The sequence below is a fragment of the Homalodisca vitripennis genome, chromosome 5 (assembly GCF_021130785.1).
Source record: "Homalodisca vitripennis isolate AUS2020 chromosome 5, UT_GWSS_2.1, whole genome shotgun sequence".
Lineage (NCBI taxonomy): Eukaryota > Metazoa > Arthropoda > Insecta > Hemiptera > Cicadellidae > Homalodisca > Homalodisca vitripennis.
In genome coordinates, this window is record NC_060211.1 from 116,432,101 (window position 1) to 116,457,323 (window position 25,223).

General features: G+C 34.0%; 1 protein-coding gene across 2 annotated transcripts in view; it reads left to right on the top strand.

The window, feature by feature from the left end:
- LOC124362782 (protein lin-54 homolog) overlaps window positions 1-25,223 on the top strand; it is a 63,100-nt gene that overhangs the window by 5,573 nt on the left and 32,304 nt on the right. For both annotated transcript variants that reach the window (XM_046817564.1, XM_046817563.1), the window contains exons 2-7: window positions 6,632-7,176; window positions 10,307-10,519; window positions 17,902-18,072; window positions 18,689-18,832; window positions 21,579-21,773; window positions 24,234-24,380. In XM_046817564.1, the coding sequence (XP_046673520.1) occupies window positions 6,632-7,176; window positions 10,307-10,519; window positions 17,902-18,072; window positions 18,689-18,832; window positions 21,579-21,773; window positions 24,234-24,380 (1,415 nt within the window). The remainder of the gene's footprint in view (window positions 1-6,631; window positions 7,177-10,306; window positions 10,520-17,901; window positions 18,073-18,688; window positions 18,833-21,578; window positions 21,774-24,233; window positions 24,381-25,223) is intronic.

Sequence of the window (25,223 nt, forward strand, 5' to 3'; positions counted from 1 at the left end):
AGTAAAATAAACTCTGTTCTTTCTAATAATGTAGATTTGTCAGGTCCCCGGTAAGAAAAACTCTTCCAGAAACAGTGGCTTCTGGATAATACCAAAGTACCTTTGGTTATTTCTAAAAATATTTTGTTACATAAACAGAAAACTCAATATTTGTTTCCTGCTGAAATTGCTCAACAAACAAGTTTATGGAAAGTATTTTTATTGCCTTTTGTGTAAGTGCTAATATTTTCTACAGTTCAACATTCAAATTCTACATACCGTGCAAATTATAGTAGCCTATAAGTCCCTTTAGTTACATAAAGCATGTAAATTTTAGAAAAGTTTAAAAATCCGTGTAAATCACCTAAAATGGGTTTTCTAGAATAGAAGTTACGGTACTTTGGGATTATACCGACCACACCCAGATATGAATCGTTATTTCACATTTCGTTTCTACTGATTACTAGATTAGCGTAGAACAATATTTCGTCAATATAAAACAGGAATTGTCTTATCGCAAACACCTCCCCATCCTCAGACAGAGGTCAAAGTCGAGCGTCTAGTAGATAACGTGATTGCAGAGTCTCGCCGCTCGTTCAGCTGGTGCATCGCTTTGTTGTACTTCCGTGTTTTACCTCTACATTTCTCCAAACACAAAAATTCAACAAAAACAAACATTTACCAAACTAAACTTTTTATTAAAAAAACACTCAAAACTTGTTTTTATTCTTGATCACATTCCGCCACCCAAAATGCGAGTGCCTCCGGCCATCAGCGCGGGCTTCGACAGCACCTTCGGTGCTGCCCCGCGCTGATGTCGACGAAAGAAAAACATCCCTCGAGATAGTACCTATCAGTAAAATATCAAATTCTAGAGGGGCTAATCAGAAATATAAATTGAATTGTAATGGAAAGGCAATGATGTACCGTGCAAATCACGTGATGCCGCGCGCGGCCTGCCGTAATCAGGATTCTCGAGAAAGATAAGATAACAGCGACAACAATACCGATCACAATACCTGGAAATGCTTGTAAGTTTGTAATTTTGTAATTGAAGAGTTGTTTTTTTTCGTTCTATCATGTTTGTTTCTATAAATTTCTATTTTTGTGTTCTTCATACTGGTGTGGTCGGTATAATCCCAAAGTACCGAAGTTACTATATGCTATATGGGTTAAGTTACTATAAGTTGGAGGGTTATGCTCACTATTTATTGAACTTTGATAGTGTAATAATGAAACTAGACTAGAATTAAGAGAAACAACTGTGACACAGTGTGTGGGCCATTTAGGTTTACATAAAGTGTATTTATAAGTTAACGAATCATGTGTCATAAAATATGATATTGGTATTAGTCACTCCTGATTCAATGAGCTGTCAAACTATTTCTTGATTTCATAAGCTCTTAGAGATAGAAAATCTGAAATTTTCCTGGTTGAGTGGCCCTGTTAATTTAAGAAAATTATTTTGTCTTTTAACATCGCTATGGGCAATTTGTTTGTAGAAAATGTATTCAAATTAGTTTTAACTCTTATAATAAACAGTCTATATGTACAGTGAACTAATTGTTAATATACCAAGTCAGTGAGAAATATAGGAAAATATTTTGGGGAGGCCAATAATTGAAGGATCTGGAGATAGGAATATTCCTCAGGTAGGGGGACTTCTGTAAAGATTTTTAAGAATTGGTTCTCCAGAACTCATGTATTTATGCTATTTTGAAACATTTATTTCAATATTTATTGGAGTGAGTTATGCCAAAACCAAATGTGGAATAGTTGTGAGTAAAAAATTATTTTTCTACAATATATACGGTTTTTATTACAAAACTGGTAATAAAATCTACATATCAATCTCCTCAAAAAAGGCATTAATCAGTAGGATAGTACAAATGTTTAAAACAAACCGTCCAACCAATCGTTATGTGTATGAAGAGCCTTTTTTTCCCCTTGGGGCGGCCTACTGCCATGCACTTAAGCATCAAGGGCTTTTTGCGCACCATGAGGAAACACACCATGAGGCCCACCAGTCTACAACTTCAGCAGTTCAACAAACCGCTGAAAACAACCTATCAAGTCCTCCTGAGAAAATTCACCACCCCTGTCCAAAATACCAAAGATGGCATACCGCTCTCTTGCTATTGCAGGGCAATCAAAGAGCAGGTGCTCAGCAGTCTCCTCCTGCTCATTACACCTTCCACAGAGCGGATCCTTCTGAAGGATGCCAACTCTGTGAAGATGCTTCCTCAGGTGACCATGCCCCGTAATGAGATCAATGATCTTAGAAGACATTGATCTGTTTAATGAGAGAAGGTCTGAAGCCACCTTGGAGGAAGGTGACTGTAATACCATTCTACTCACTCTCAAACCCGGATGCAACCTCCAACTTCTCTCATGCTCCGTGCGAATCCATTTCGAGACAACCCTAGAGGATTCACACCTTGGAACACCACAGAACGGTTGAGGGCCCGTCATAATTGTCGCTGAGCCCTGGTTGGCCAGGGCATCAGCTCTTTCGTTCCCAAGAATCCCCTCATGACCAGGAACCCAACAAACGGTTACATTGTTGATTCTGGCAAGGGAGGAAACTGCCTGATAACAATCCCAAACCAGTTTGGATTTGATCACGCAAGAATCCAGCGCCATCAGCACTGCCTGACTGTCCGTGTAAATATTAATCGTCTTGCTCCTATATCGCAGACGAAGATTCTCACGAGTACATTCCATAATAGCTGCGACCTCCGCTTGAAAGACTGTCGGATACGGACCCATAGGGACCACCAGCTCCCTACATGGTCTCACTCCCAGAATTCCAACGCCTGTGCCGCTTTTTGTTTTAGAGCCGTCTGTGAACCATTCGAGCTCCGCTGGTGGAAGAGGTTTCTTTCCCTCTGACCCATCATCCCTTGAGGGTAAAATAATCCTAAAGGGTTTGTCAAAGGAAAATTGTTGTGGCATCTGATCAGAGATCATGTGCAAAACATCCTCCTGTATCAGAGTGCTAATTCTGCAGTGTCCACCACTGCAGCCCGACCAGAGTCCCATCTGCTGAAGACAGTAGGCACTCCTCCTGGCCATAGCCTGAATGACAATGTCCAGGGGGGCGAGGTTAAGACAACAATCCAGAGCCGCGCCTGGCGCACTAGGAAAAGCCCCAACACAAAATATCAAAGCGCCAGTAATAGATTACGTTAATTATGCGTCTATTCCAATGGCAGCTATGGAAGGTACGGTTTGTTACCGATTTCTGCTCATTCTACAGATCGCGAATTAACCACACTTCAGTAACTTCTGTCGCATATAACTTTTTTGTGTAACTATAATTAGGGCTGCCACTGTCCATGAACACGTGAATATACGATGTTTTTAGTTCCGGAAAAAAAGTGTTTAGATTATGTGTGTTTTATAATGACCCTGGATATTTTACTGGGATATGGATCGATTCTGATAATCGATACCACAACTCATAACTAGATTCCTAGATCAAAAGAATTGTTTAAAATATTTTTGGAATGTCACAGTATTACAAAATTATAATAAAATTATATAGCTCAGTGATGTGTCTGAACTATATCTCAAACTTTAATATGTATATTCAGAGATGAAAGCTGTTTGGCAGTATTACCGATTTTGTATACTTTTTTTGTACTTCCTATGTGAAAAAATGTAGTTTATTTTGTAAAGTTTCTTTACATATAAATTAATTTATTTTAACGAATAATATTCCGGCTATACTGTAGTTGTATTTCTATATTTATCTTAGCACATCGTTGAGAGTCTGCGCTTATTCACAGATAATAACTGATTGGCAGTATGCAGTTACCGATTGCTAAAATGTGTTTTGCAATTCTTTGTATATAAAAAATTATTTAGAAACAAACAGTAAAAAAATATTTTACTTCAAATTAACATATTACTTGTCAACGCCAGTGTTTCTGTTGGTTTTATGTATGTACATCACCTTCTTGGTGGTGAACAGGTGATTATGATGATGAACTAATGCACACTGTTTGTAACTGTTAGTCAAAACTTTATTTTCTTACATGTAGTAATATTTTTAAATGTTGGTTAGTGTTTAATTTTAATACCTGCATAAATGCTTAGTTTTATTTATATTTTTAGTACATGACCTGTGGACATTTATTGGTGCACGGACTCTAATTATTGCACACAGTATTTTCACTAGCTATTAGCCATGAACAAAGTGGAACAACTTATACCACGATGTAACAACTATAATTATGCCAAACAAACTTTAGCACGATCATCCAATTTTACAACAGTATAGTTTGAAATCATCTCAGTTAGAACAAGAACAGCTATTTGAGCTGAAAAATATTTGATTTGAGTGCTCTATCATATATAGTCTCTCAACATTTTTATACAGTACACTCCATTTATTGATTAATATCAATAAAATTAATACTGATTTATTTATTTAGAACTATATTTGTTTCAAGATTATAGCATTATTTGTTATATTTATGCAATTTTCGTAGTAGTTTTAACCCTTTTAACCCGGGAGAAAAAACAATGTTCTCTTAAAACTGCTGCACTAATTTTATGAAAGTCTCATAAAACTGCTTTGTTTTTGTATGATTTTTTATAACAAATTATTTTTCTGATTTCTACTCAGGCTATTGTAATGTTTCTGGTACCAAAATTTGCAGAATTAAATTTTCTAACTAAATAAAGAATTTTAAAGTTTATCAAAGCAATTTAATAATTAGCTATTATATGTTTTTTATGTTTATAAACTTTTAAAAATGTTAAAAAAATAAATTTTCAGCCTTAAAACTACAAGAAATAATAAAAACTTTACTATGGAGAGCCAAATATTTCAGTTCTGCATTTAATTAGCTATAACATATCAAAATTTCATACCCTTAGGGGAACAAATAATAATTTTATAATAAAATAAAATATAATTATGTGCCAATTTTTGGAAAAATTAAATCAAATACAAATCACTCACCGATAGCATCAAAAGGAGTTCCAATCATTGAACCAATGAAGTTTTGTTCACTATCACTAAGTCACAAAATCTATTTACACATTTTTACAAACACTATTTTATATATTTACAATTTTTTTTAATCTGGTACAGTTGCTTGAAGCAGAGTAAAACAGCATCGCCTGCCGACTGCCAAGACGCATTGATCAGCTGTGAACGACTCAGTATCTATAATAAAATAAAGTCAAAGACTTTTAAATAGATGATTTATATTGATTACTAAATCACCAATAAACTACAAAAAACTATAAACACAATTAAATATATATTTCTTGAGCCAAGATACTTTATTTCAAAACATGAAATCGGCGGACACTAAATTGTCCGCCCGTACGTTTGGCGAGTAACTCGGCGGACAATATATTGTCCGCCCGGGTTATAAGGGTTAATGTTTAATAAAGTTGAAATTTTCATAAAACAGTGAAGTTTTTGGTTAGATGATAGCCACCTGCAGCCATTAGGATTGTTGTAATCATATCTCACTTGTTTATACATATGTAAAGCTTCTAAATGTGTATCATTCATTACTGTAGACTTCCTAAGATTTCTAAAACACTTTTTTGTGCATAATAACTCATATAACCATTCCTTTTCCAAACTTCAAATGGCCGCTATTTTGAAAGTTTAATTGGTTAAGACCATTAATTATTATAAGTTTAATTATTAACCAGCGAACTCATCCAGGCGATGTGCAAGTATTGCCTTTGTACCTGGGTAAGTATCGGTACTAATAATACTTGCTCTGCCGGACTGGAATCCAGATCTCTTACTTGCTGGTTCTGAACGTTAACTTACCACCTTTTTGTGATTCAATCGTTATTGAAATTAAATCAGGTTTTTGATGTTCATACAAATGTAATGAGTCATTTGACAGGTATTTGGCCTTCCAATGATATGTTGGATTGGTTATTTAATTACATATGTGAAAAACTGAAACAGTCAAATACAAAGAATTGAATCGAAAAAGGAAGGGCTCTGTGATGTTGTGTTAGCATTCTTGCCTGACAAGTGATAGATCCGAGTTCCAGTCCCAGCTAAAAAAATATATATATAAATGTTTGGATTGTGGTGGTTTTGGATTGGGTCACAATAAAAGAAAACCCAAAATTTTCTCTCTGAAATTTCGTCATAAGGGTGATTGTAATAGGCAGATTTCTATGATATCTACTTAAAATGTTTCTTATTAGTAAATCTACTATGATTTTCTCCCCTAAGATCTTACATTATCACAGAAAAACTATAGCATGTTTTGCTTATACACTTAAAAATATATTCCCGCACTTTTGCACAAACCTTTAGTTTATTCACGTAACTCCATGTGATGTGAGATTTATAATTTTGTTACTAGCCATACATTTTATTTTTAAACTGTTCCAAAAAGACTAGTTGACTCAACTAGTTTGAATATCAAATTGAACGTCTTTCAGATATAATTAACATTCAATGGATATAGTTTTTTTTTAAATTTTGATGAATTATAGAAAATGTAATGATTTTCTTTGGAAAATATTCTTCTTTTTGCTGCCAGTTTCTTGAGGAATAACTCATCTAATTATTAAAAAAAGAATATGAGAGACATAGTGTTTCCTAATACTTTTTTCAAAAGTAATTTCAATACTAATAATATGTTTTTCTGTCCAGTTATTGGAAATGAAGGTGAAAGTATTCTTCCTGAAGTCGAAGAACTATCAGAATTTCATCCAGATCAGCTTTCAGATTTTGTAGATATACAAGAAGAATTGGAAAAATTAGAAGCAAGTGAAAATGTTACTATTGATGAAATAATGTCAATACCAACTGTAGATGATGTTAATGTTGTTGATCATGAGGTTACCATTGTCGCAGAACAAGCAAATGAAGAAGGTGCCATATTGCCAGATATAACGGATATAGATGACCAGTCAAAAGATTTGAGTGACTTTTCGATCATTGAGGAAAATCTTGATATTGGAGAAACGATTACTATAGCAACACCAAGTCTACATGAACAAAAAGCGGCTGACCATGCTCAAAAAACAAATACTAGCGATCAAGAAAAGGTGAAGACTGCTCCTATTAAGCCTGCTGTTACTCCAGTTGTTGAACAGGCCGCTGCTACTTTACCTCAGCTGAAAGCTATTAGGCCATTACCTGATACTCTTAAAGGAAAAAAATCTTTCATTACAGTTGCTCAGCCAAAAAAAAATGTAAGTTTAGTTTTCTTTTATTGATAATTTTAACAACAGAAATTATTAGAGTAATTTAGTTCACATTCATTCTCCAGTAGATCAGAATGAAAAATTCATTTATTTTTTTTAATTGTAAAGATGCTTAGTTTTTTTTACTGAGAGAACCAATATATTTACACCAATTATGCACACTATATTTGTGTGCATTATTTTACTGTTAAGTAGCTCTAAGTCAAGGTCACTGCCAGACGTAAACAGGTGACTCCAAGCAAGTAAGTAATCAAATAATGTAAAAACTCTCATAGCCACCATTAGTCTGGATACTATCTCAAGGAGTCAAAGTCAAAATCATTTTACTGTCATAAAAAAAAAGGATCATTGACAATGCTTGTGAGACATCTCATACTAATTTACCTAAAGCTTGAAAAGTAGATTTGTTTGTTCTAAAACCAAATTTCATGGGATTTAATGTATTAAATCAAACAATGTATTGTTTGTTTCAAGGTAGTTAGTTATACATTTGCTTATACACTGGGCTTCAAATAATTTTCCTATAACTGGAGTTAGGTTCTTTTTAATATCTAAGACAGAGTTGATGAAATAATTATTGAAAACATCAGGACAGATTAATTAGTTTTATTGGATTAATTTGGTATCTTACAGATAATTTTTTTAAATAATTTTCCAAGCGGCTTTGCATTTATTATTGCTTCCATTTATAATTTTCATTGTATAGAAGCTTGGCTGAGGCAATAGCTTGTCTCTACTTAGTTTCAAGGGTTAAAAAGTATTGTTTTAACTTGATTTTATTTTCTTATATATTATGGAAATGTAATAGGTTTTTCTTCATTTTAGCCAAGTTCTGGTTATACCACTTATTTGTTATTTTCTTTGGTTTACTGGAGATAACATATTGTAGAATTTCGAAATTCAATAAAGCATCATCAATGACAGACCAAAATTTGCTGAAGAGAAGTGGTACATCACTATGATTATAATATTGATAAATTATGACATCCCAGTCATATGATGCCAATGTCACAGTAAGATCTTTAAGGGAATGTTTAGAAAATACTATTTTTAAATCACTAGCACTATTTTACTGATTATCTTGGACATTGTAATTTGAAATTTTCCGTAGATCGACGGGGATGCAACTGTGATCTGAGAAAGGGAAATAAAAATTTGACAAGAGGGATATCCCTGAAAATTTTTCTTATTTGCAAAACATTATCTAAGAAATTGTTCCTCTTGTTTGATTTCGATTTAAGTACAGTAATGGTAATTGTATCGCTTAAAAAGATTTTGTAGAATAAGGGTAGTATCACTATGGTATTATTTGAACCACTTAGTAAGGTATATCAAACCACTATAATTCTCAACTCATCTATGAAGGTTACGGATTCTTCAAAGTGCAACTCAGAGCAGAAACGGGTTATATCACAGGTTTCCCTATTTTATATATAAATTGTGGAGATTTGTTTTAAAGGTTGTTAGTTCCGGCTAGTAGGACGAGGAGCCCATGCTATGACTTAGCAGCCTGATCACAATGATGTTTTATGTTATCACCAGCCTTTGCTAATCATCTATTGAGATCTTCCCATTACTACAAGAGCCAACAATTTCAGGAAGCCCTCTCCCTTCACTATCTGCAAAAAGGTTCACTTGTTCAATCTCATGGGAGCCTACACAGATCCATCCCTTCCATCTTGTGCTCCTAAATCTGGTTTGATTTGTTTTAGGTGTTCCTAGCGGATCCTTAAGTTGGTCAAGATTTTATTTGGGAAGAAAGTTGAATCTACGTATTTTGACTTGGCTTTGTTAGACTTCCTATTATGGTGTTTAGTACATTTAGAGTTATAGACTTTTTGCCAATTTACACTGTTTGTTCTTTGGTTATTGGGCTTATTAAATTTATTCTCCACAGGTACAGACTGAACAGGTATGGTTTCAGAGGATTCCATCATATCAGAGAATATCAGCGAATTCTACTGTAGATGTTTATGATTGTGCCATATTTATGCAAGTTGGCCTCGTTTTGTCATGATGTCAGCAGGTTTAATTTAACACAGTAGCCGACTTCCATTCACCCCAAGGGTGTCAAGGTCACCATATTTGTCCACCTGTAAGATAAGGCCAGTGAACATTGTCGGATAGACGCCACAGTCAACTGTGTTAGTCTGCTGGGGCACTACCACAATATGAAGAGAAATCTCATTTTCAACCCTAAGTTATTTATTTACTTTCTTGCTTACCTCCTAAACATGGGTCAAATTATAGGTTTGGCTTGTGTCAAAGTACAGGAATTTATTTATACTTCTTAAGAAAACCATAGGCTCCAGTGTGAACCTTCTGTTTTATAAAGGTTTTGTGTATCATCAGTCTTTAATTTTGATGTTATGAACTAGATCATGAATAGGGAAAAATACAAGTGACTTTTGGTCTAATTTCAGGGGTTTTAATAAGATGGTCATAATCAATGAGGCATGTGATTGAATGTGTTACAACAGCATTCATGAGACAAATTTTTTTGTCAGATTGTAAAATAAAAGACGAGTGTGTATCATAGTACAGCAAGACTGTAACATCCGTCACCCATTTATTTTCCAGAAGTGATAAGCTAATACATTGTTTTTCATCATTACTGATTTGTTTACCTATTTTAAGTGTCATGTCAAGTGGAGTTAAGAATTTTTTTGGTGCATTTAAGAAAAAAACTTCTTTTGTTAAGTGTTAGTTGTCTGCCTGATGATGTGTTTGGTCATAATTTGATAATTTGTTGTGTGACACACACACACACACACACACACACACACACAAACTAATATCTGGAGATCTAGGAGGCAAGATAAAATAATGGTTTTTATCAACACACTGTACTACCCACTATTCCTTGTTATGGTGATCGCAGCATAAGATCTTAATAGGAGACAGACCCAATACCTCAACCTAATTTTCCTGAATATCCTGTCACTCCAGAAACAGTGAAGATCAGTGTAGAGGATTCTTTGGCGGCTTCTTATCATAGAGAAAACAAATCAATTTACTTTGTAGGGATTGTACTGTATTTGGTTGTGTTTGGTATTTTGACCTGGTTTATTTTTCTCTTTTAAGTTTATTATAGTCACATTTTATGATCTTTGTTCAGGTGTTGACTAAGGTGATATTCACTCCCAACAATCATGCAGCGCCTGATGCACCAGTTATATTTGGAGAGGCTGGAGGACAAGCGATCAGATTAGTTGGCCAGAACAAGACCATAGTCACCTCCTCCCCTAAGACCATTACTCTTGCCCAGGCCAGGGAGATGGGACTGCTCACCTCTGGAAAAGTGCACCACTTATTGCCGAACCAATCTAAGGTAACCACAACAATACTGTATCAGTAATTTTATAAAATATCAGATTTATGTTTTTATTTCTTAAGAAATAGTTCTAACTATACAGTTGTATGCATTTTTTCTGTTTTCTTAGTATTGTATCACATTAGATTTTAGAGTATTGCAGTAGGCCTCTAAGTTTTTAAATGTTTGTATATCAAGACAATTTTTTACATTTTCCTGTTATATAAAAGTAAAACATTTACTAAGAAAACTTAAAATTTATTACATACTCACATGCTTTTTAATCGTTGTAGAACCTTGGATTTTCTGATTTTTCATGCCAAGGAGAAAAATTGGGTATTTTAAACCAGTAGAGATAGTATTCTAATGACTTTCCAAACATTTTTATTTGTATTCACTGGGGAACAATAATATATAATAATCGAAAGGAAATATACAATTCTAAAGAATCTTGGACTAGCTTTATGATTCTGCATCAGAGGGTGGGTTTCTTGATGACCATGATCTCAACCCAGATTTTGAGGTTAGCCTTCATGATTAAGAGGTAAGTGAGAGGCCAAGTGTGTTTATGATAGGCCTTCCACTAATGCAAAACTTCCCACAATCAAACTACGAAGAAATGAAAAACTACGAAGAAATGAAAAACTACAAACTTATGTGATCTTAGACCTAGGCAAAAGAAAAGTTGGTTAGTGAAGACAGCTTTGAGCCATTGTTTATTGTGAGTGTTAGTCTTATAACAGCTGAAATTGTTAATTAGCTTCCTCATTAAATTGATCCTAATGATTGTGTGCCTGAACCCTCTAATAATAGGAAAAGACAGGCAAAAGAGAAACAAACCTACAGATTCTGAACTTGAGAGGGGGAGGGGGGTTAATCAACCAAAGCCGCCAATGTATGATGAAATGACTACAATAAGTGATGAAACATCACCTGATTTTGATGTGTTCAATGTCAAAATTGTATTTTATTATATATGTATTTATGTATGTATATACATATATATACAGGTTGATTCATGAAGTTCTCCCCCCACTTCTACAGCACATTGTACTAGTAAAAATAATGAAAAAATGTTATATAAACATAGGTCCGAAAACGCTTCGTTAGCGAGTTACAGCTAGCGAAAGATTTTGCCTGAATTCCTGGGTAAAGAGTAAAATAAAGCCATACTGAACTTTTGGAAAGGTTAATTAACCCTTTAAGCGTCATGAAAAATTAGACCTGATCTTTGATAAAGTTACAATTTTTTTAAATTTCCAATGTGTAAAGTTAAATTTATTTTCGTTTCTGTATGTCAAAATAGAGTTATTTAACGGTAAATAAAATTCGTTTAGCCTTTTTTGGATTACCTAGGATAATTTTTAACTTTTGAGAATATCGTAGAATAGCAGTGTAGTTGTCACTAATATTTTTTATAATTTATTCAGTAAGTATGGAAAATGAAAACACAGTTTTATAGATAAACGTATACTATATTACAAACCAATAAAATTAGAAAAATACAAAAGTAGACAAAGAGTGTTTATTTAGTGGCGGGCTGTCCACAACTGACATTCCACGCGTCTCCCGCAAGCCACTGTTTATCGCGTGGACTTTTGAACCTTCTTATCGCTCGGCAACGTGTAGGACAGCCTTGCAGGGCTTGAATTATGTTTCTTGCTTTGTGATAACATCCTTATGACCGTAGTAAAATATTAAAAAGTTTGGGGTTGACCAAGTAATTGCTCAGAATTACCAAATCTTCAAATTCCGAATCGTCTGGATAGGCCATTCACACGAATAATGGTTAAAAAAAACACTAAATAAATACTGGAAACTGCTGTGTAATTTAATATGAATAATTTACTTTAAAAAGAATAAGACACAACAGAAAATTAGCGATAACCGAAATACATATGCGTGTACCGGACGCTTCTCACTAACAACTGGCTAGATGCCTTGACGGGAGCTCCCGTCAATGACTTTGTGAAAAGGCGCGGGGCCACGCCCGCTAGACAGTGTTTGGCCAATTAGAAGCAACTGCCACTCCCATTTGTAACAGAATTTGAGGCAGGGCAACCCGTCTGTATGTCGCATGACGACTAGAACCATCTAACAGCAAAATATTCAACTAACATAGCAGTAAGAAAATAAAGAATGCAAAAAACGCGGATCCACGGCAATAACGTTTTGAGCTTGTAGTGGCCCTCCGCGGATCCGCGTCAATAACGCTGGAAAGGTTAAGTAAGAAATATCGTGGATTCTTATGTATTTTTACCTGATAAAGCTAATAAAATAGGTTTCAGAACTGTACCTGTAGTAGTTTTTGAGGGATTCAGGGTTAAATGCAAAAAAATTGGGGCCCGAAACAATGTTTTTTTAAGTTTGATGTACAATAACTTTGTTAAATTGGTAATAAATACATAAAAATCAACAAACATTAATTGTAGAGAATTTAATTCTGAGAAAATTGATATAATCAAAGTCTAAAATAAAACAGAAATAAGTACCAAAAAATTGATTTTATTCAGTATAATACATTACTAGCTGTAAAGAAATACCGTACGGTATTTAGTTAAAATAAAACAAAAACAAAATGTTTCTTCCTTAATGATGAGATTAAATTGAGAAAACAAGATTAACTGTTAAATAAATTTGTTTGTAAATAAAAAAATATCATGTTTTATTTACGTTGTATTTTTTTTTAAATAAAAATTTACATCAAATGTTTGAAAATAAATGAAGCAAACATTTTCCCATTATTGTTTACTAATCATCGAAATGCAGTTTTTTGTTTTATTAATTTCTAAGTTGGTAACGCACGAATAACAGCTGATCAACAATGGTATTCTGTACTGTTACGTTAGAACTGTGTATTAGTGGTATTTGCAAGCTACAGCAGGAGATCGTGGGTTCTGTGAATCGTGTTATTAAATGCAATTTTTCTGTGAGTTATAATTCGATTGTTTATTCAGCGAAAAAATGCCTTACTTATTTACATCAGAGGAATACGCTGATATGGTTTTTATTTTGGGTTACTGTAATGGTAATGCTAGAGCTGCTGTAGAATAATATGAACTACGTTACCCTAATAGGAGGATTCCAGATACCAAAACAATTTTCAGGAACTTTTCGTACTCTTCGGGAAACAGGATCACTACCAAGTACTAGAACCAATTATGAACGAGCTGTCCAACTTGAATGATGATATTGTTATTAATGCTGTTCATCGCAGTCCAGGTGTAAGTACACGACGTATTTCTAGGCGGATAGGAGTTTCGCAGTCAACGATGTGGAGGTCACTTAATCGAAACAAATTTTATTCGTTTTCATAAACAAAAGGTTCAACATCTACAGCTAGGGGATGGTCCGCTTCGCTTGGAGTTTTGCAACTTTTTTAATATTAATATTCAACTCTACAAGCGTATTTTTGTTTACGGATGAGGCACAATTCACTCGGGATGGTGTCAATAACTTGCACAATGAACACTCATGGGCAGAAGAAAATCTACATGAGGTAGTGGAACAGAACTTTTCAACACCGATTTAGCGTCAATGTCTGGTGTGGCCTTTTGCACAATCGGTCTGATTGGACCTTTCATATTACCTGGACGCCTAAATGCTGAGTTTTATTTGCATTTCCCTTCAAGAAGAGTTTGCCGCAGCTGTTAGAGAATGTTCCTTTACATCTCAGACAAAATTTGTACTTCCAGCATGACGGAGCACCTCCCCACTTTTCACGTGCCGTTTCTGCTTACTTAAATCATCAATTTCCTGGACACTGGATTGGTTGTGGAGGGCCTCACCCTTGGCCACCAAGATCACCAGATCTATCTCCATTGGATTATTGCATCTGGGGATGGATGAAAGACATTGTATACAAGACCAAAAAGTGAATTCTCGTGATGAATTAATTGCCCGTATTATGGATTCGGCTGTGCAGATACAGGAAAGTCCTGAAAAATTAAGAAACGCAACAAAAAGCAATACACAAACGTGCTGCAAAATGTATTGATAATGATGGCCTCATTTTCGAACATCTATTATAAAAAGGTGCGTACGGTTGGCCCAACCTGATTAATTTTGCTTAAAAACTAGTAATGTGTTATACTGAATAAAATCGGACACAAGCGTTTTCGGACCTATGTTTTATATAACATTTTTTCATTATTTTTTACTAGTACAATGTGCTGTAGAAGTGGGGGGAGAACTTCATGAATCACCCTGTGTATATATATATATATATATACATTACATACATAATATATATATATACATACATACATAATATATATATATATATATATATATACATACATACATTATATATATATATATATATAATTTAAATAAACATTGAATCACAAAAAGTACTTGCTTCGCCGGGACTCGAACCCGGATCTCTCACTTGCCGGGTGAATGTGCTACCATTACACCACAGAGCCTTACTTTTTACGATTCAATTATTTTTTATTTGACCGTATCTGTCACATATGCATTTAAATAACCAAACTAACATATGATCGGAAGACCAAATACCTGTCAAACGACTTTTATTTACATTCAATTTATATAAATGCCACATTTGTGGCCATTGGTCTCATTAAAATAGACTGCTGCCGCACATTTGCGACGTTGTTCTCCTATAATGAAATAGTTGAAAAAAAGTAAGTCTATTTTAAAGCCTTGATCATTTCATAACAGTCTACAGGGATGACTGCCGCATATGTGAGGCACTTGGTCTGTGGGTCTGACAATTAGTGACGTCATACAAACAGCTGACTAAACTACCATATGTTTTCCGTTAAAAACTCCAAATAACCTCAATGTTTGGAGTCGCCAAACTGTGTTTGTGAGTTGTTCATTAGTTTATCTTGACAATGAAGCCTAACAGAGATAGATTGTTTATTAGCACAAACAGTGAAATCGATCGTTTTCTGAGTGACAGTGAATCTAGTTTCTTTCTTCAGGAGGTTAGAGTGATTATAGTCCCTCTGATTGTTCTGATACTGAATCAAGTTCGGTTGGGATGAACAAACATGGTGATGATGTTGAAGGTGAAGTTGAATTGACTTATGTACAAGAAGATGTTCACATGGAACTAGTTAATGGATATAATAATAATGAAGGTAACGTAATAAATCTCAATCCTAATGTACAGTTTGTTGTCAACGCTGTTCATGAGCGTTACGATAATCTGCAAGGTTTCTGGAAAGATACAATCAGCCACACAATTTACAGGTAGTGAGAAAATCAACCTATAAACTAATGATTCAGTAGAAGTTTTTAGCAGTATTTTTGACGATTGTCTTCTAGATAAAATCGTCCATTGGACGAACAAAAGAGCTGTAGTCTCCCGAGGAAACCCTCTTACTAAATATTCACTTCTTAACAAATGGGTCAACGTTACCAAAGATGAACTAAAAAAGTTCTTAGGCCTAACCATGCTTATGGGCAATTTAGGCATTCCCACACTGAAACACTATTGGTCGAATGATCCATTATATGAACATACCATATTTTTGGCATACAATGTCTCGCAATAGATATGAAACCATTCTACAATGTTTGTGTTTTTATTATTCTGAAACAGATCCTACTGATGCCAGAATGCACAAAATTAGCCAAGTGTTACATCACCTCTCACAAAATATTAACGATACTTACAAACCCGGAAAATCACTGTCCCTCGATGAAGCGATGGTTTTGTTTCGGAGAAGTTTATCATTCCGGCAGTATATTAAAAACAAGGCTCACAAATACAGAGTTAAGTTGTATGAACTATGTACATCAGATGGATTCATTCTAAACGTAATCATTTATGAAGGCAAAGGAACCTTACAACACCAAGGAAAGAGTCACACATTTGAGGTGGTGATGAAACTAATGGAAAACTTTCTTTACAAAGGCCATATTGTCTACTTAGACAATTTTTACAATAGCGTTGAGCTAGCTGAAGACCTGTTCAAAAATCAAACCAACATGTCTTGACCCTGCAAGCTGGCAGTTGGCAACACACAAGAAGTTATTCAGGCTAACTTGAAGAGGGGTGAATTTATCAGCAGGCAAAAAAGCGAAGTAACTGTCATGAAATAGCGGGACAAACGTAATGTGCTATGTATTTCTACAGCACATGGGGCTGATATGACAGACGCCACAAACAAGAGAGGAACAGTTACAAAGAAGCCTTCTATGATCGTAGCTTATAACAAAGGAATGAGTGGCATTGACAAAAGCTATCAAATGCTATCTTACTGTTCCAGTCCAATGAAATCCCTACGCTGGTATATGAAGATATTCTTTCATCTCATGGATATCGCACTCTGGAACAGTGCGTGCATCTTTTCGAAGCTAAGTGGCAAGATGACACCTCAGCTTTAAGGACGTGATAATTAAACATTTTATTCAAGTGGAACAAGTGCAACATTCTTTCTGTGCTAGCTCCTCAGGAGATCACTTACCCGTAAAAGACTGAGATGCAAAATTTGCCGAGTTGAACAACAGAAGAGAAAAGAAATATTCAAATTTTTTAAATATTTTTTTTCTACTAACTTATTTTTACTATCTGTGTCCATAGCAAGAACACGCAAAATGAAGTCAATCATCTATTTGTGGATAGGATATTTCCATAGTACAATTACACTAGAAATAAAGCCATAAAATACTCCAGGATGTTTGTCAATATCAACAAGTGTTAGCTGTCTGCACTGTGCAAACTACAGTGAACTCACCAAGGTGCAAACACTCATGACAAAGGACCAAGGAAGTGGAGAAATCTAGTAGGGAACGCCAAAACTACTTATGATGCACAGTTGTCATAGAAATTTTCTTTTGTAATATTACGGCAGACAATAGAATAAAACAAGAACAAAGTAACAATGCGTAATACCACATCAGTAACACACTTTAATGCAATCGCTATGAAAATAATATTACATCAAGAACTGTCGGGGTTAAAAATGTATGTATTTAAATTAATACATATTAGTAGTAGTTTTATTAAAGTGATGGCATTCTTTGTACTTTGTATATATAATAGAATGGTGGTTTGACTATGACTAAGGCACAGAATTATTTCTTCAATATCTGTAATTTAATATGCTATATATTATGAATATTCAATCTATTATATGTTTGACAAAATGCAATACAATTATACTTCTTATTTGTTAAGTATTTTTTTTATGTAGACCCCAATCAATGTTTTATTAAAATATACTAAAAAATTATATGTTAGGTTAGTTATTTACCAAAAGAAGAGATAAGATTTCAGATCTTGAAACTTAGTGTTACTGATTTTTCGTCTCACTAACGGATACAAACTAGCAAACGCCAGGAAAAATCTTGTTTCCTTCACAATCTTTCCATTGTCAAAAACAAACTTCAAACTAAGAATATGAATGTTATTTGTTCTCTAGAATATGGTCAAGAAGGGAATGGTAGTGAGTGCAAACAAAACTGTTACAATGGTCAAGTCATCTCCAACTAAAATCTTACCATTGCCAACGTCTGGTCAGCTACATCCTATTGCTCCTTCGCCAACCATCAACACCTTGACTTCAGCACCACATAAAATACTAATACGTCAGGTATGTAATACTAGTTATTGTAACCGTTTGGAGCACATAACCATTGTTGTTGATAATTAATTGAAAAAAGAATGCATCTCTGTCACCAGTCACTTTATATACAAGTGTAACAAAAAGGATGAGTTGACTATGCATTTTCAGATGCTATGTGTGATTATGAGCTAAAAATTAAGAATAGTTTTTCCAATTTTCATTTTGTTTAGCAGTTACTTAAGATTTTTGTAATTAAAATAATTGTATCTGTGTTGCTATCTTTAAGATCGCTACAAAACTTGGTAAATGGGTCTATGTCTAATAAACCACTACCTTTATCAAAATTTTATAACACAAAAAAGTTTTTAAGTAACTTCCTTTCCAAGGATACCTCATATGTAAAAATTGCTTAGGAAATAGGTTTAATAGAAGGTTTCTTATTGCACATGTAAACTAAATAGCCCGTAATTGGACAGTATTTGAACAGCTGTTACTGTAATTTAAATGTGAGACTGAAACTGACTATGTAATCTTTAACATATAATAAATGTAAAAATAACCAAATTAACACGTCTGTAAGATCAGTTTGCAATTGGTAGTGTTGTGGAAAATAACTATTAATTAAATAGTATTTTTGTTACAGTCTCCAACAGTAAAATCTGGAACTTTCTCTGGAACTATTCTAGCAAGCAGTTCCACTAGCACTCAAGGGCAGATTCTACAAATACCTACATCCCAAGAAAATATCAACAATCAAATACATCAAATTCATATACCAGGGAAACAGGTAAACAATAAAATTATACATTACATATTTTAGTTAACATTTTATTTGTATTTTAGTGGATTGGATCTTTTAAGATGTCATGAGATATCTGTTCTTTTATCTTTTTCATCAGTAAAAGTGAAAAATGTATGTTCTTATTTACTATTCTGGTATAATTATAGAATTAGAATAGATAGATTCTAGTTCTTGTCCAGTTCTTAGGAACATTTATCTTATATTAGACTTTTTTCAAACTTACAATTATGTTTTCTAACAAAGTTAACTATATTTCTTATGGTAGACATGTACAGGTTTTCACACTCTGTTATGAAATCGAATTTGCTATCATTGTTAGGTTAACTTTTCACATGAAAATTTTGTTTTGACTGTCTGCTGCTTGCTGCAGGAGTTGTATCGTTCTACTGGGAATAGAAATATATTACACTGGTACTGGCATGACAGTTTCTGGTGTTTCAGTCTGAACTCTCTATATGGAGCTGATAAATTGCATAATAACTTCCTGTTATAAATTAAATATGAAATAATGTTGATGTTTTCTAAAACTAGAAAATATTTGACACAATATGTCTATCTTACATTTCTGTTTTCATCACAACTTCATTTTTAAGCATGCCTCTCTCTCAAATGTTAGAATTATTTTCAAAATAATTTCCATGTCATAAAAAACAATATTGACAATCTGTTATGGCCTATTATCCAATGAAAATATGTTTGTTTCATTCTGAACAAAACAATATATGTCATCACTGGGTGTCTTAAAAAGTTCTCCCCGCCATTAACTTCCTTATGAATAGAATTGGAGTGATTTACTTTGGGGCAATATATGTCATCACTGGGTGTCTTAAAAAGTTCTCCCCGCCATTAACTTCCTTATGAATAGAATTGGAGTGATTTACTTTGGGGCAATATATGTCATCACTGGGTGTCTTAAAAAGTTCTCCCCGCCATTAACTTCCTTATGAATAGAATTGGAGTGATTTACTTTGGGGCAATATATGTCATCACTGGGTGTCTTAAAAAGTTCTCCCCGCCATTAACTTCCTTATGAATAGAATTGGAGTGATTTACTTTGGGGCAATATATGTCATCACTGGGTGTCTTAAAAAGTTCTCCCCGCCATTAACTTCCTTATGAATAGAATTGGAGTGATTTACTTTGGGGCAATATATGTCATCACTGGGTGTCTTAAAAAGTTCTCCCCGCCATTAACTTCCTTATGAATAGAATTGGAGTGATTTACTTTGGGGCAATATATGTCATCACTGGGTGTCTTAAAAAGTTCTCCCCGCCATTAACTTCCTTATGAATAGAATTGGAGTGATTTACTTTGGGGCAATATATGTCATCACTGGGTGTCTTAAAAAGTTCTCCCCGCCATTAACTTCCTTATGAATAGAATTGGAGTGATTTACTTTGGACCAACTGAGGAGTTTTTTATGTATGAAAATCTTTTACTCTTCTCCCAAAATACCCCATTCTGGGGGTAAGTAAAAAATTTTAAATACGAACCCTATCAAGTAACACCTTATTTTAAAGGTATAAAGAAGAAGAATGGTGCAAATTAGAGGTATCTAATGTTACTCTATTAAATTTTGTAGCCAATTAAAGTTTTGATTGTTTATAAAACTCCCACAGTTTTAAGTTATTGTACAGCAGATAAAACATTTACTCACTAGTTAGTTGCTTTGAGAACTTACGACACGAAATCAACAACATTAATAATAAATATTAAAAATAAAAAACCGAAATGAAACAAGTTATTACAAGAATCAACAAACATAAAAATACCATGGTTAACATAGCATTTATTAGGTTTAGTTTTTTCTGACCGAAGTCCATTAGGAAGTCCTAGGAATACCAATAGCTGGTTTTTCCATGTCATCTCTTATTAGTTACCAGTTAGTATGTGAGACACATGCAGTCCAGTTACTGTGTCAAAGTGGACTCAATGTGTCTCACATACAGGGTGTAAATTAAGTCCATATAAGCCTAGATATATTCCAAACGGATTGATATATCAATGTACAACCTTCATCATACTAATTAAATTACCTTTTAAAGGGGGGTAACTTTAGATTTTCAAATTACAACCCCTATCTTGTGGCGTTATTTTAAAGGTCTATTCAATGGAAACACAATAACATCCATAAAATTGATCTAAAATCAAAATTATGTTACGTTATATTATTTTTCAAAGTCAACAACTAATAAAAATTTGTTTGAATGTCAAAACTGTTATTTACATTTAGAAAATTTGTTATCAGGTGTTTCTTCTTTTGTTTGTTTATTTTTATTCAGTGTACCTTTATACAGTGTACTTGAAAAGTTGTAACAACAAAATATTGTACAGTCAATAATTATTGTAGTTTTCTTTTAAAACTGGTTTGAATGAATATGTATATATATATATATATATTTTTTTTTTTTCAGCTCTAAAATGGCCTGACACTACAAAATACAATGACCACCACTTGTACGCTTAAAATTGATTGCAAAACAGACAATTAAGCGGGTTAATATAAACATTTTTTAATGCCAAACAAGAAAAGGTGAAAGAATTTCGCTCATGTGCCTGAAAATTATACATTTCTAATACTGACACTAAGTACAGATATATTAATTTATTTAAGCACCTATGCCTCACTTAAATATCCTATTAGCTCAGTCATCTATTTCTCATCCTATACCAGGTCTCAGTCCACCTGTAACATGTAGCAGATAATATATGAGAGTAATGACTGTCCAGGTTCAATATGTGAGACTAGTAAACCCAGCCACGACTGAGACCATGGAGACTGTGAGCAAGTCAGAACCTGTCCTGATCACGTCGGTCAGCACCCCCATGTCCAGACCTATCCCAGTGGCACTGACCACTAGTCTGTCTAACGCATCTCAGCTTAAAGTGGTGCCTATAGCTCCAGCTCAACCTTCTGCTTCTCAAGTAAGTATTTACTTATGTCAGGTACAATATGTGAGACTAGTAAAACCCAGCCACAACTGAGACCATGGAGACTGTGAGCAAGTCAGAACCTGTCCTGATCACGTCGGTCAGCACCCCCATGTCTAGACCTATCCCAGTGGCACTGACCACTAGTCTGTCTAACGCATCACAGCTTAAAGTGGTGCCTATAGCTCCAGCTCAACCTTCTGCTTCTCAAGTAAGTATTTACTTATGTCAGGTACAATATGTGAGACTAGTAAACCCAGCCACGACTGAGACCATGGAGACTGTGAGCAAGTCAGAACCTGTCCTGATCACGTCGGTCAGCACCCCCATGTCCAGACCTATCCCAGTGGCACTGACCACTAGTCTGTCTAACGCATCACAGCTTAAAGTGGTGCCTATAGCTCCAGCTCAACCTTCTGCTTCTCAAGTAAGTATTTACTTATGTCAGGTACAATATGTGAGACTAGTAAACCCAGCCACGACTGAGACCATGGAGACTGTGAGCAAGTCAGAACCTGTCCTGATCACGTCGGTCAGCACCCCCATGTCCAGACCTATCCCAGTGGCACTGACCACTAGTCTGTCTAACGCATCACAGCTTAAAGTGGTGCCTATAGCTCCAGCTCAACCTTCTGCTTCTCAAGTAAGTATTTACTTATGTCAGGTACAATATGTGAGACTAGTAAACCCAGCCACGACTGAGACCATGGAGACTGTGAGCAAGTCAGAACCTGTCCTGATCACGTCGGTCAGCACCCCCATGTCCAGACCTATCCCAGTGGCACTGACCACTAGTCTGTCTAACGCATCACAGCTTAAAGTGGTGCCTATAGCTCCAGCTCAACCTTCTGCTTCTCAAGTAAATATACATCAACATTTCTGCATGCAAAACAAATATTTGTGCAATGTGGGCAATCTTACAAGTTTTATGTTAAGGAGCTTTCTTAAGAGCAACTTTTTTGCTTATTTAAAAAACTGCATAAGAATGAAGCCACTGCAGTACATTTATATAGTCCATAGTGCATTGTAATCCAGTAATTGAAAAATTTCAGGATAAATTAGAATATTGTAGATGGTGGTTCAACTTTTTGTGATGTTATATTTCACAAATGAAAATTGCATAACTACATCTTGACATGGGTGCAGAATATGTCCGATTACATGAGAATTGCTTGTGGTAAATGTTAGTCAATTCAGGAAAGTCTGGGGAAATCTGAATAAAGAAACTTGGTAGCATAATGTTATGGCATTAAATATGAAAATACAATTGTAACCCATAAATAAGAAATTACATTAAATAATCTAGCACTTTGTGTACTAGATTAAGAAGAAACAGGTGACTTGCAGAGAACACATCTCAACTCAACTGTTATCATCTATATGCATAGGTTAACCCGACTTTGTCAGCCTGACTTTGCTTGGCCTGTACCCCAGGATGTGAGGTTTTATCTAGTTCCTGAGCAATAGCTAATGATGGGAGTGTTACTAAAAATAATACTGGGTAAGGGGAAATGAAGTGAATAAAATACTATTGAACAATTCTACTTCCTTTGTGTACAATTAAAATATGTAAATATTCACTTAGATTTCTTTGGTTTATAATTTCAAGTTTTTCTTGTATTGAAAGAATTTTTTTAGAATAATAAAACGTACCGTACCTTTCTTTTTAGCAATTATGTTATAAAACTTGTATTATTATAAAATAATATGTTCCTAAATAAACTATAATAAAAATCGCTTTATAATTTTCTTAAATATCAATCTTATTTCTATACAATTCACCCATCAGTTGATATTATCACTTAAATTAATTTTACTTTTTATAGAAATAACATAGGTTCCATAACTTTTAGTTTTACCATTAGTAACCGGTAGGAGTATGCCATATCACAAGTTATCTTAAAGGCTTTGACACTCAGCCAAACATTTTGGTTGGACGTGTACGGTTCTCATTTTTGTGTATGTAGAAAACACATTCTTTGTGTATGTTTTTGTGTATGAGCTCAAACATACATATTCTGCATTCCTGCATTTTGAGTACCCCAATAAGTATTATGACCTATAATGGCATTTTATTTTGATAACATGACAGCTGTAATGAAGCACTGTGTAGTATGACTAAAGAAAACTATAAATCTAATTGTGTCACTGAAATTATATTTAAGTTGAACAGCTTTATTATTTTTTTTTAACTTTATGATAATGTATTGCACTGTATTAATTAGTTATCCATTGACATGGACTAGTTTCCTCATGTATATATGATACCATGGATAAGTAATTTTTGATGGGAGGGAGAAGGTCCACCAAAGACCAAAGGATGTGAGGGCTCTTGCATTCTACAATAACATTGTGTCTTGTTTAGATTTCATGAAATGTGGGTAAATAGTGCACTTTATACATCATTACTATTAAATTATTTTGATTAGTTATTGTTCTTTTTTGTATTTTCAGAATAATAATTCTTTTGAAAGAGTGCTAGTAAGTCCAGGTCTGAGTCAGTTAACAGCTACTGGGCCTGATTCCAAACCTCCAACTAGTAACATTGTCATGGTTCCAGCAGAATATGTGAAACAGTACAAACCTCTACCAGTCACTAATGTAAGTGGAAATGGTAATCATATGAATACATTTCAGATTTTGAAATTAAATATCAGACTGTGTACATAACCAACTATAATCAGCTAGCTACTTGTTTCATCACAAACAATAATGTTTTTTTGATATTATTTGTTACCTTACTTATATGACTTCTGAGTGTTGGTCAAATCTGATACATGAAGAGAGAAGGTATATTATGTGAAGGACTAGGGGTAGGACACAACTGATGAAGATGAACCCAATAGAAGTAAACAGAATAAAATGTAGTAAAATAGTTAATTTTTCTATATTTTGACTATCTATAAAGCATTAGTATAATTTAAACTATGATATATTCTAAGCTGAAATGTTAAGTCTCACTGGTAAAAATCATGTATAAAACCTATAAAAACCAACTAAGGTTCTATTTGAATTCTCTGGGATCATGACAACTAATACAAATATAATAAATAATTAATAATATGGATTTAAAATTTAGATATTAGTTAATTCGATTTGTTGTCAAATATGTTGAAAATCGGTTTGTTTCGTGCCGTTATGGCGAATCGTTAGTATTTTTATTCAATGAGCGGACTTGCTTTATCATAATTAAGTATTTTATAGAGTTATTTCATTATTTAGTTTTCAGATTTTATTTAAAATGTTATTTTAATTTTAAATAATTTAAAATTTATTTTTATAATTTAAAGCAATATGAACTATGTGTAGATTTGTTTTAGTAGGAAGAAATTAGTTTTTAAAAGTTTTAGGTGATAAATATTCTAGATGTAAACTTTAATTCAATTATATGTTGATTTTGGAATATATCTGGCCTTAAAATACATAACGTTATAGGACATATAT